This window comes from Rattus norvegicus, chromosome 14 (genome assembly GCF_036323735.1).
Source record: "Rattus norvegicus strain BN/NHsdMcwi chromosome 14, GRCr8, whole genome shotgun sequence".
NCBI classification, from domain to species: domain Eukaryota; kingdom Metazoa; phylum Chordata; class Mammalia; order Rodentia; family Muridae; genus Rattus; species Rattus norvegicus.
In genome coordinates this window covers 84,770,284-84,783,723 of record NC_086032.1, presented here as the reverse complement: position 1 = coordinate 84,783,723, position 13,440 = coordinate 84,770,284, and the positions used below count along the sequence as shown (strand labels likewise).

General features: G+C 44.9%; 1 protein-coding gene and 1 pseudogene across 5 annotated transcripts in view; one reads left to right on the top strand and one right to left on the bottom strand.

Annotated features, from left to right (window-relative positions):
- Nucleotides 1-1,289: 1,289 nt before the first annotated feature.
- Ankrd36 (ankyrin repeat domain 36) overlaps nucleotides 1,290-13,440 on the bottom strand; it is a 116,764-nt gene continuing 104,613 nt past the window's right edge. For 3 of the 5 annotated variants that reach the window (XM_008770392.4, XM_039092848.2, XM_008770393.4), the window contains 2 exons: nucleotides 4,831-5,022; nucleotides 2,501-3,039 (listed from right to left, as the gene is read on the bottom strand). In XM_008770392.4, the coding sequence (XP_008768614.1) occupies nucleotides 2,716-3,039; nucleotides 4,831-5,022 (516 nt within the window). In that variant the 3' untranslated portion in view covers nucleotides 2,501-2,715. Of the gene's footprint in view, nucleotides 3,040-4,830; nucleotides 5,023-13,440 lie in introns of all 5 variants that reach the window. The other 2 variants (NM_001419749.1, NM_001419750.1) reach the window with 1 other exon arrangement.
- Rpl18-ps8 (ribosomal protein L18, pseudogene 8) lies at nucleotides 4,225-4,747 on the top strand (annotated as a pseudogene).

The following is a 13,440-nucleotide window of genomic DNA, read 5'->3' as shown; positions in this document are numbered from 1 at the left end:
GCAGGCAGAGGACTCTCTGTCATGGAGCAGCCATCTTGTGTCTTTGCACAGCAGGGGCTCTCAGCATCTTAGCTAAGGCTCTCTGAGGTGGTTAGGATCCTTTTAAAAGGGCCTGGGGTAGATCCCTGTAGGTGGCTTCAGGGACCACATGACTCTGCTCTGCTCCTCGAGAAACCAATTCTCCCCTCCTAAACTTATCTCATGGTGTGTGTGCATTTCATTCATGAATCTCTATTTTTAATAGAGTTCTCACCTACCACACTGCGAACCATCGGTAGCGGTAGTTTGGCTGAACCACTTTGGTCGCTTAGCATGTGCATACCCACCCAGGAGCTATCTGGATTAACGAATGAAACACACACACACACACACACACACACACACACACACACACACACACACTCACGCATGCACGCTCATCAGTTAATTTTTGACATGCTGTGACCAGCTCAGAGGGTGGACACTCCTAAACCTTTCTCTGTTAGCAAACCCTCCCCTTCAGTACTCCCGAGACTCCTAAACCTTCCCCTGCCACCCTAGGCCCAATCAGGGAAGTGGCCACTTCCCCAGATTCTTACATCTGGTTGGCTTTCTCTCCTGCAGCTCTATGCCCCATCCTTCTCCCCCAGTCATGGTGATTCTTCCTCTTCCTCTCTTCCAGTTCCTAGCCCACTAAAAGTTCCACCCCTCTCTCTACCAAGCCATTGTCTCTTTACTGATTGATCAAAAACCAATTGGGACAAGGACCTTTAGTGTCTGGACATGCAGATTCCCAATTAATTCAAAACATTAGAACCAATCCCCAACAACCACCCACATCAGCTGCTTATAACCAATTATTATAACTCCAGCTCAGGGGGAATCTGGCTCCTCTGGCCTGTGTGAAACCTGCACTCATGTGCATGCACATAACTACATAGTACATGTAATTAACAAAATTAAATTTAAAAAGTCTTGATGCCATGAAAATGTTTATTTTCTTTAAGTGAATGAATTTTTGCTTGCATATATATCCATGTACTATGTGCATACAGTGCCCTTGGATGCCAGAAGAGGGATTTGGATCCTTTGGGACTGTAGCTTAGACACTTGTGAGCCACCATGTGGTTGCTGGGATTTGAACTCAGGACCTCTGGAAGAGCAACAAGTGCTCTTAACCACTGAGCCGTCTCTCCATCCCAAACACTTGTATGCTATGCATACATTAATTAGTGTGCTCTTACATGTATTTAATTAAAAATAAAACCGACACCCAATCTAGAAAAAACTTTATTTTGTAAATTGGCCTGGAAGGTAAACCCTTCAAGTATCTGCAGAATCCACCTGAAACCTGGGATAAAGTGTTTGACACTGAGTGAACGTTTAATTTAGAATTGACAGTCTCTAGGGGGAGGTGGGAATAAGCTAATTTGGTGATCAGAGAGTGGGTCCTGAGTTGTGACAATACTAAAGCCATCAAGGGTAGGGCATGCTTACTTTTTCTGCACACCCCTTCATAGGGACTCGGGTCAATTGGCCAGCCTTGTGTTTTTTTTCTGGGTTGACTGCCCTTGCTGATTTGTGTCTGGTGTCTGCAGAGTGCACTGGACTGCAGCTGCTGGCTTATGTTTGGCCTTTGCTAGTTGACTGGACCAAGAAAGAAGGCAGATTGGATTTGCCACAAAGAACTATTTCTAAGCAGGTTTACCTGAAAGGTCCACTTCCCCTGTATCCTAATAACCTTTCTTTTCCACAAACTCTGGTGGGTGGGGGGCTTGAGGGGAGGTTGAACTCTTATTAAAGTAGGTTGTGAAAAGTATACGCCTACATCTATGTGCCTATACCTATTCGCTGGCACCTATACACCTGGGAGAAGATCTCGAGTTCGGAGTTAACAAGCTGGGGTCTAGCACCGGTTTCGAGGTCACTAGCCTGCCTCTGGCACTTCACTTTCTAAGAACCACCAATCAGGAGGAAAGCAGAAGTTACGTTTATGGTTTGGCTCCCAGCACCACCCAATTATGTTAAAGGGCAACAAAATTCCGTAATGGCCCCCAAATTAGATGTGGGCCAGTCTAGAAACTCCCTCGGTTGCTTACCATTGCCTATAAAACCTTGTCCCGCCGAGAGCTCAGGGCTGCACCGGTGCTGTGGCACAAGATGGAGCTTGTAATAAGAGACCCGAGTGCGACTGCATCGGAAACAGCTCCTTGGAGGTCTTTTGGGGTTTGCAAATGGGAAAGGGACACAGCACACCGACACCTGTTCCGTGATGCCTATACACTGACCAGGGAGTTATTTCTATGATTTTTGTGATTGCTTTCCCCTTCCTTTGTGTGTTTCTTTCCCGAGTCATAAGCATGTCCTTATACAAACTAGAAAACCTGTCAATGACGGGGACCCTTCAATAGGTGATACCAAGGTTCCCAATCCTGGAAAGTCTGCTCGGGTCAGAACATGCCAGGGGAAGTGTGTTGTTCCCTGTCCACTGATGTTCAAGTAATAGTCCCCAAATAGTTACTCATGCTAAATTTTCTATTTAATAAAGTGGAGAAGCAGTTTAGCAAGAACATAAAGGCCGTATTTAGAATGTTTTAGAATACTAATCTAAAAGACTAATGCATCAGGGTAGCTACACGAGAGCGTTAGGGGGCAAAAGGCCACAGAAATCCAAACTGAAAAGGGGAAGAATTCCTGAACGGCAGTTCAAGGGCACATTCATTTTCCAACCCCGAGTCAACTGTGAGATCTGCACCCTGCAGCGGAGACAAACCAGTGAGCTTCGCTATTTCCTTGGGCTCTGTTTGGCTTGTTCCCCCAGCTCTGTTCTCCCTGGCTGGGCCATGCTACTCTCTCCTGCATGGTGGGGCTTCTATTTTGACATCTCTCTTCATCTGCATGGTGGGGCTTGTATTTTGACATCCCTCCTTCATGTTGCTGAGCTCCCAGCATGGCTAGCTGAGATTCCATGTTCTTAATTCTGAGATCTATCTGGTGTATCATTGCCGCATCGTTGGTGTCTCTTAAATTTTTGATGTTGTTTTGATCTCTTGCTTGGGTCTAAAGAGAAAAAAGAACAAAAGTTCCAAATAATTAACCCTCAGATGACTCCTCTTGTTCCTATCGTTAAGACTCACCAGCTCATGGGCTGTTGTACGTTAAGATGCTAGGATTTAGATTTTTATTACTAATGCCAATTACATCCACAACACAAAGCCAGGCATGGCGGTACGAAGGAGGCAGGGGCAGGTGGATCTCTGTGAATTTGAGGCCAGTCTGGTCTATATAATGAACCTCTGTCTCAAATGAAACAAACGAACCACCACACCCTAATTAAAAACATTTAAAACATAAAGCAGTGTATTTCATTCCTTTGAATGGTGCTGGGGGTTGATCCCCGGCCCTGTGTGGGCCACCTCAGCTCAGAATCACTCTCGCGCTCTCATGCTAGCCCTCAGGTAGTTCCATACCTCACAGAACAAGCGAATCAATTAAAAAAATTAAAAAAAATGAACTGTGGGGTTGGAGAGCACTGACTGCTCTCCCAGAGGTCCTGGGTTCAATTCCCAGCAACCACATGGTGGCTCACAACCATCTATAAGGGGATCTCATGCCGTCTTCTGGTGTGTCTGAGGACAGCAACAGTGGACTCACATATAAATAAAACAAATCTTTAAAGAACAAAAAACCAGAAACATTTAACTGTAACTGAAGAAATATTTAAGAGTATGAGTCAACTTTCATATAGAAGTTTTCCTTCTCAATTTTCTTTTTTTTTCTTTTTTTTTTTAAAGATTTATTTATTCATTTATTATATATAAGTACACTGCAGCTGTCTTCAGACACACCAGAAGAGGGCATTGGATCTCTTTACAGATGGTTGTGAGCCACCATGTGGTTGCTGGGAATTGAACTCAGGACCTCTGGAAGAGCAGTCGGGTGCTCTTAACCGCTGAGCCATCTCTCCAGCCCCCCCTTCTCAATTTTCTTAAAATGTCAACTACAATGTCTAACTACAATATTGCTGAAGAATAATCTTTATTTTTTGACAGTTTGATGCTAACTAGTCATACGTGGGAAGAAGGGACCTCACTTGAGGAATTAACTACCTCCCTCAGACTGTCCTGTGGGCAAGTTCATAAGGCAGTTCCTGTTTTGATTGGTGTGGAAGGACCCAGCCCAGCCCATCTGGGTGGTTCCACCCCTGGGCAGGTGTTTCTCTATTATATAAAGAATGCAGGCCTTTCTGGACCTGGTCTAGCAGGAGGCGCCATCATGGGTGTTGACATTCTCCACAACAAGGACCGAAAGGTTCAGCGCAAGGAGCCCAAGAGCCAGGACATCTACCTGCGGCTGCTAGTCAAGCTGTACAGGTTTCTGGCCAGACGGACCAACTCCACCTTCAATCAGGTTGTGCTGAAAAGGTTATTTATGAGCCGCACTAACAGGCCACCTCTGTCCCTGTCCCAAATGATCCTGAAGATGAAGCTTCCTGGTCGGGAGAACAAAACTGCTGTGGTTGTGGGGACGGTCACAGATGATGTGCCCATGCTGAAGGTGTGTGCACTGAGGGTGAGCAGCCGGGCCGGAAGTCGGATCCTCAAGGTTGGGGGTAAGATCCTGACCTTCGACCAAGCTGGCCCTGGAGTCTCCCAAGGGCAGCGGCACTGTGCTCTTGTCTGGTCCTCGGAAGGGCCGAGAGGTGTACCGACACTTTGGCAAGGCCCCAGGAACTGTCCCACCCCTTTTTTAATTTTTACTGCAACAGGGATGAATTTAAACACCTCTCGAATTCAAAAGACCAGCAAACGAGTCGGCTTTCTGCAAATCGCCTGCCCTCACGTCACCCACCTCGATCTCCCTCATCCAACTTTTCAAGTCGAGCACTTCTTTTTCCAAGTTCTTCTGGTTCTCGAGCAGATGCCCGCACTTCTTTTGCTCTGTTTTTATCGCTATTAGCTCCTGCTCGATAAACTGAAGTTTCACAATCATGTGTAGGTATTTGTAATAGGTAGTCTCCCAGCTTTCTTTCAGATTGTGCAACTGTAGGAATAAATAACATGGCTTCAAGGTGAAGGATCTGCGACTAGTCAGGCATAAAAAAAAAACAAAAAACAAAAAACAAAAAACCGAAAAACCAATGCACGTCTGCCCAGTTCAGCGGTAATAAGTCAGTTAGACTCTTGGCCTATTAGAAATATCCAGAAAATGAAGTCAAACCCAGCAGGTATGACACAGTTATGTCCTTTATACTTCACACACATCCTCTTTGCCGGACACTTACAGCTGTCACTTTCCATGTCTGGTTACATTGACAGAAATCTCTGGTGATTTCTTCTCTGTAATTTCTAAACCAGCTTTAAGGCAAGGTTTTCAGTTGCTTGGCTCTGGATGGGTGAGTGCCTTTCCCCATGAAAGACCTCAAAAGGGAGACTCTTAGGAATGGGTGTTAGAAGCATGGGTTCTGAAGTCGGGTTTTCCTCTGAACTGTAAATATTTTTAGTTTGAATTGTATTCTAGAAAATGATTCAGGGTAACAAGCAACGAAATATGGAGGTCACTCTAGTGACAGCTTTTTTTTTTTTATTTTTAAAACAAAAATGTCCTGATTTTTGTGTTGCCTTATAATATTTTTTACTTGTTCCACAAAATACAGAAGCATATTAAACAACAATAATGATAAAATAATGAGTTAGGATGACTTCCCTTTAGATAAAATGGCGCTCTATGGTGGTGGTTTGAAAACATGGCCTACGTATGTATTCTTCCATGAAATCCCTCTCCTGAGTGTATGTTTGCTAACCAGTTTCTGGGTTTTGTTTTGTTTTTTTAAGACACCGTCTCACTATGTAACCCTCACTGGCCTGGAACTCGCTCTGTAGACCAGTCTGACCTTGAACTCACAGAGATCCATTTGCCTCTGCTTGCTGAGCTCTGGGATTAAGAGCAAAGGTTAACAGTCTGCCATAGCTAGCACATGGACTTCTCTGGGGGGGGGGCAACACTTAACAGGTTATCGCTGTGATCATAATTTTCATTGGTGTGCACACTACAGGATATTTAGGGACTGCACTCGGGACACGGGTTTCTTCTGCGCTCTTGTCCTGTGACTCTTGGGTTGAGCTCTTTGTCTCTAGTGGTTTAGCTGCAGGGAGCGAACTGTGGCGTCTGAGAATGAGGGTTGTGCTGTGAAGCTTTGGTTCTAGCTCAGGAATTGTCTGACTTCTTCCTCCAAGCGACACTCCTTGCTGGAGGGAGGAAGAGGCTCATAGGGCCCAGGAAGACGGGAATACCCACAGGCTTAGGGAACTCAGGTAATGTGGTTGGCAAGGCTTTCCCAGGGGTTTGAAGGCAATGGTTGCTGGGGGGAGGGTACCCACTAGTGGGGCTGCCTTCATCTGACAAGAACTCCCAGGGTGCAGCTGCCTTTGATCAGCCATGCCCTGCCCATCACCACAGCAACCTCATCAGCCTTGGACGACTCAATTCTCTCTTCTCTTTTTCTTTTTGAGATGGGGTCTTTCTATTAGGTAGCTATGTCTGTCCTGGAACTTACTATATAGACCAGGCTAGTCTCTAGCTCATGGAGGTCTGCCGCCTCTGTTTCCTGAGCACTGGGATTAAAGGCATGTGCCACCATGCCTAGTTTTGGCCTCTCACTGATACCGTATCTCTCCAGAAAACTCACAGAACATGGCATCAAAAGACTTGGCCAACTGTAAGATAACCATTAGTTCCGTTTCCAGTGAGCTGGCTTCGTGTCCCTCTTCTGAGTTGGTAAGAACACAGATACAACTGTACGAGAGCTAAAATGACAACACTTCCATGCTGTCAAGAGTGAACGACTCAACGGAGCCTACAACCAATATCCGAGGACGTGAGAGAAAGAGGAAAGCGTAGGAGAGAGGACCGGGTGGGAGTCTGACTGTTTCCATGGATAATAGTGAAAGAACCAGCTATCCTTGAAGGCCAGCTCTTACCGTGTTATGCAACCAGCAAGGCCAAATTAGCCTTCACTGCATAAAGAGATTCCTATCCAAAGTGGGGTTCCCTGAGAGCAAGAGGACTGCAGGGGAGACTGGCTCGCCCCTGTGGCACGCAGGAAGGCCCTGGATTTTGACAGTCGGAGCCCCAAGTGGGATCAGGTCAGAAGAGTATCAAGTGTCTCCATAGTAACTGGAGCTGCTGATGCCTTTTGATAGCTCTTCCTTGATTGGCTCCATTTCTAACCTGTGTGCATGGTAGTCAGGGCCCAGAGCCTACACATTCTGATGTTCTAGGACTGCTTGAGAGCTCAGAAGTGGAGGAGGAGGAGGACTGGCTTCCATAGCTGAACTCCCACTCCCTGCACAGGGCTCTCTTTACCTGAAGCCTTCCAGATGTGCTGCTGCTCTAGTCTGTGAACTGTGGGTTTGCTCTGCAAGAGACTGTTCCTGGCTGGCACCTGATGCCCTCTAAGAGCCTTCTAGCTGTAACGCAGTCACTTGCATGGCACCCAGAAGCCTGCTGAGGGCTTATGGCTGGCACACCACCAACCCTCTTGGGCCTCCCATAGCCACTGAGGGTCTTGGGGTTCTTACATTCCCATTCAAATTGTTATTCCCTCATGGCAAAAAAAAGTTGCCTTTATTTTCCCTTTGCTGTCTTTTCAGCAGGGAGGGTGGCAGGAACCCAGTTGGAGAATCTACTGTTCCCTCTAATGTTCCTTTGACAAAGAGAAAGTCTACACCGGGAATGAAGTTAACACTTTTATTATAGCAACTTGTCACAGAGGACACAACTGGCAATAAGCCGCATACTACTGGAAAAGACTTCTCACTTAAGGAACGGATTTGATTGGTCCTGGTTTATGGAACCTCTCAGAGTAAACTCCTGTTTATGATCAGATGAATCTCAACAAAAATTCTGCAAAAATCATCTTTTTTTTTAAAAAAAGATTTATTATATACATTGTCACTGTCTTCAGACACACCAGAAGAGGGCATCAGAACTCATTACAAGTGGTTGTGAGCCACCATGTGGTTGCTGGGAATTGAACCCAGGACCTCTGGAAGAGCAGTCAGTGCTCCTAACCACTGAGCCATCTCTCCAGCTCTGTAAAAATGATCCTTGGGACTAATTTTTTCCAACAAGAAATGATGCTGGGACAACGAGTTATTCTCATGTGGAAAAACCATGTGTGGGTGACCAGCAAACACCACAAATAAAATTCACTCAGAATGCAACATTAAAGTATGAAATGAGACGTGCAAATTCCAAGACGTGGGCATACGCCATCATGACTGGATCAGGCCAAACTTTGTGACATTAAAGCACAGTTGAGTCGACTCCATCAACATAAGGTGCCAGTGTGCTTCAGAGTCACTGTTATGGAGTACAAGGGTAAGCTGGTTAGAAGAAAATACCAGAAGTCTGTGTATCCGATAAAGAGTTCATATCCAAGATACAAAGAGGGCCTCTGCAAATACCAGTGAAAAGCTAATCCAATTTAAAACTGTAGAAACCATCCAGATAGACCTTTCTCTGAAGGAGGTATATGAATGGCCAGGAGACCCCTGTTCTCCATTAGGGGAACACAAATGGAAACTCCCATGACCTACCCACTGCTTCACGGAAACTTGCTTTAGTTAAAACTTGGATGTGGGGGCTCACACCTCGAATCCCAGGCCTCCAGAGGCAGAGGCAGGTGGATTTCTGCAACTCTGAGGACAGCCAGGGCTACATAGTGGGACCCTGTTTGAAAACAGACATGATATAAAAAGATAGAGCAGGTGTTGGTAAGGAAGTGAAAAAGTCAAGCACCCCTTCAGGACTGGAGGACAGGAGACAGCAGCCGCTGGAGAAAACACTGGGCACTGGCGCTGGGGGGGTCCTCAGATAGTGAGGACAGGGCTATCGCATGACTCAGCAGTGCCGCTGGTCAGAAGGTAGGCAGGGGAAATTAAGTCATTTTGTGCAGAACTCTGACTTGCACTGTCAGAGCAACATCAGTAGTCAAAGTTCAAAGTGGGGGCAAGCCAGAGGTCCATCTATTGGTGAGCGTATATAAAAACTGCATGGCCTATCCATATACCAGGCGCTGGCGGGCAATGGAAAGAGATGAAGAACTTACAGTATTAGAACTTAGGCTGAGCAAGGAAAGGATTGTGGACAGGAACAGGAGCCAGACACAGAGACAACCAGAAGGCTGACTGTGTGAGTCTCTCCACGCAAACTATTCAGACAAACATCTTGACAGCAGCTAAGTGTACTTGGTTCCTAAGTCACAGTTTGAAAGAGCAATCACTAAGACGTTTAGGACATGTTTGGGTGATAAAAATACTAAAAAAATTGAGATGATATTTGAGTATCTGTGAGTATACTCAAAGCTACCGAATTTTACCGTATCCTTCAACTGACTGGCTTTCACAGTCCTTCAACTACATCCTGCTAGTGCTGGTAGCAAACAGAACTGCCCTGGTGGGCGTGACGTTGATCTTGTGGTGGTACACTGCTTGCTTAAGTCATCTGCCAGCATTAAGAGGAACCGGAGCCATGCTCAGTGGTTAAGAGTCGTGTTGCTCTTCCAGAGGGCCCAAGTTTGGTACCACACAGTAGGTCACAACCATATGTAACTCCAGGTACAGGGCATCCTGTGCCCTTTTCTGGCCTCTGAGGACACTAGGCATGTATATGGTGCACAGACACACATGCAGGCAGAACACCCACACTCTTAAAATCAATCAGTTGAAAGAATAAGAGAGTCGGCAGATCTTCCTGGTTGCTACCCCCGCGGAGAGCTCGTAGGCAGCGCCCCACGAGCAAACTTGAGCCTCGGGACCAAAGGTAAGACAAACCTTCCTGCTCCAAGCGACCTGCCTGGTGAACTCAGGACACACAGAGACAAAATTCCTCTAGGACCAGACACTTCCGGTTTTTAGCGGGAGTCCCAAACCCGAGGATCCCTGCCCACAGCAGCTCTCTGCTCCCAGACCCCGTGGGAGAGAGACCTCATCGCCTGGTCAGGTGGGCACTCCTGAAGCTGCAGAGCGGAAGAGACCACCAACACTGCCCACCCCTACCCACATCCCTGGCCCAAGAGGAAACTGTATACGGCCTCTGGGTTCCCTTGGATAAGGGCACAGCAGTAGCGGGTCCCCTGCGTCTGAGACACCGCCAGAACCTGAAGGGACCGACCAGGTAAACAGTTCTCTGCACCTAAATCCCATGGGAGGGAGAGCTAAACCTTCAGAGAGGCAGACATGCCTGGGAAACCAGAAGAGACTGCACTCTGCACACATCTCTGACTCCAGAGGAAAACACCAAACACCGTCTGGAACCCTGGTGCACGGAAGCTCCCAGAAAGGGTGGCGCAGATCTTCCTGGTTGCTGCCCCGAAGGAGAGCTCATAAGCAACACCCCACAAGCAAACTTGAGCCTCGGGACCACAGGTAAGACCAACTTTTCTGCTCCAAGCGACCTGCCTGGTGAACTCAAGACACAGGCCCACAGGAACAGCTGAAGACCAGTAGTCAGGAAAAACTACACGCCCGAAAGCAGAACACTCTGTCCCCATAACTGGCTGAAAGAAAACAGGAAAACAGGTCTACAACACTCCTGACACACAGGCTTATAGGACAGTCTAGCCACTGTCAGAAATAGAAGAGCAAAGTAACACTAGAGATAATCTGATGGCGAGAGGCAAACGCAGGAATCCAAGCAACAGAAACCAAGACTACATGGCATCATCGGAGCCCAATTCTCCCACCAAAGCAAACACAGAATATCCAAGCACACCAGAAAAGCAAGATCTAGTTTCAAAATCATATTTGATCATGATGCTGGAGGACTTCAAGAAAGACGTGAAGAACTCCCTTAGGGAAACACAGGAAAACATTAATAAACAAGTAGAAGCCTACAGAGAGGAATCGCAAAAATCCCTAAAAGAATTCCAGGAAAACATAAATAAACAAGTAGAAGCCCATAGAGAGGAGTCACAAAAATCCCTGAAAGAATTCCAGGAAAACACAATCAAACAGTTGAAGGAATTAAAAATGGAAATAGAAGCAATCAAGAAAAAACACATGGAAACAACCCTGGATATAAAAAACCAAAAGAAGAAACAAGGAGCCGTAGATACGAGCTTCACCAACAGAATACAAGAGATGGAAGAGAGAATCTCAGGAGCAGAAGATTCCATAGAAATCATCGACTCAACTGTCAAAGATAATGTAAAGCAGAAAAAGCCACTGGTCCAAAACATACAGGAAATCCTGGGCTCAATGAGAAGATCAAACCTAAGGATAATAGGTATAGAAGAGAGTGAAGACTCCCAGCTCAAAGGACCAGTAAATATCCTCAACAAAATCATAGAAGAAAACTTCCCTAACCTAAAGAAAGAGATACCCATAAGCATACAAGAAGCCTACAGAACTCCAAATAGATTGGACCAGAAAAGAAACTCCTCCCGTCACATAATAGTCAAAACACCAAACGCACAAAATAAAGAAAGAATATTAAAAGCAGTAAGGGAAAAAGGTCAAGTAACATATAAAGGCAGACCTATCAGAATCACACCAGACTTTTCGCCAGAGACTATGAAAGCCAGAAGATCCTGGACAGATGTCATACAGACCCTAAGAGAACACAAATGCCAGCCCAAGTTACTGCATCCTGCAAAACTCTCAATTAACATAGATGAAGAAACCAAGATATTCCATGACAAAACCAAATTTACACAATATCTTTCTACAAATCCAGCACTACAAAGGATAATAAATGGTAAAGCCCAAGATAAGGAGGCAAGCTATACCCTAGAAGAAGCAAGAAACTAATCGTCTTGGCAACAAAACAAAGAGAAGAAAAGCACACAAACATAACCTCATATCCAAATATGAATATAACAGGAAGCAATAATCACTATTCCTTAATATCTCTCAACATCAATGGCCTCAACTCCCCAATAAAAAGACATAGATTAAGAAACTGGATACGCAACGAGGACCCTGCATTCTGCTGCCTACAGGAAACACACCTCAGACACAAAGACAGACACTACCTCAGAGTGAAAGGCTGGAAAACAACTTTCCAAGCAAATGGTTGGAAGAAGCGAGCTGGAGTAGCCATTCTAATATCAAATAAAATCAATTTTCAACTAAAAGTCATCAAAAAAGATAAGGAAGGACACTTCATATTCATCAAAGGAAAAATCCACCAAGATGAACTCTCAATCCTAAATATCTATGCCCCAAATACAAGGGCACCTACATACGTAAAAGAAACCTTACTAAAAACGGGCCTCAACAGGTACAGAAAGTTAGAAATAATCCCATGCGTGCTATCAGACCACCACGGCCTAAAGCTGGTCTTCAATAACAATAAGGGAAGAACGCCCACATATACGTGGAAATTGAACAATGCTCTACTCAATGATAACCTGGTCAAGGAAGAAATAAAGAAAGAAATTAAAGACTTTTTAGAATTTAATGAAAATGAAGGTAAAACATACCCAAACTTATGGGACACAATGAAAGCTGTGCTAAAAGGAAAACTCATAGCGCTGAGTGCCTGCAGAAAGAAACAGGAAAGAGCATATGTCAGCGGCTTGACAGCACACCTAAAAGCTTTAGAACAAAAAGAAGCAAATACACCCAGGAGGAGTAGAAGGCAGGAAATAATCAAACTCAGAGCTGAAATCAACCAAGTAGAAACAAAAAGAACCATAGAAAGAATCAACAGAACCAAAAGTTGGTTGTTTGAGAAAATCAACAAGATAGATAAACCCTTAGCCAGACTAACGAGAGGACACAGTGATTTTTAACAAAATCAGAAATGAAAAGGGAGACATAACTATAGATTCAGAGGAAATTAAAAAAATCATCAGATCTTACTATAAAAGCCTATATTCAACAAAACTTGAAAATCTGCAGGAAATGGACAATTTCCTAGACAGATACCAGGTACCGAAGTTAAATCAGGAACAGATAAACCAGTTAAACAACCCCATAACTCCTAAGGAAATAGAAGCAGTCATTAAAGGTCTTCCAACCAAAAAGAGCCCAGGTCCAGACGGGTTTAGTGCAGAATTCTATCAGACCTTCATAGAAGACCTTATACCAATACTATCCAAACTATTCCACAAAATTGAAACAAATGGAGCACTACCGAATTCCTTCTATGAAGCCACAGTTACTCTTATACCTAAACCACACAAAGACCCAATAAAGAAAGAGAACTTCAGACCAATTTCCCTTATGAATATCGACGCAAAAATACTCAATAAAATTCTGGCAAACCGAATCCAAGAGCACATCAAAACAATCATCCACCATGATCAAGTAGGCTTCATCCCAGGCATGCAGGGATGGTTTAATATACGGAAAACCATCAACGTGATCCATTATATAAACAAACTGAAAGAACAAAACCACATGATTATTTCATTAGATGCTGAGAAAGCATTTGACAAAATTCAACACCCCT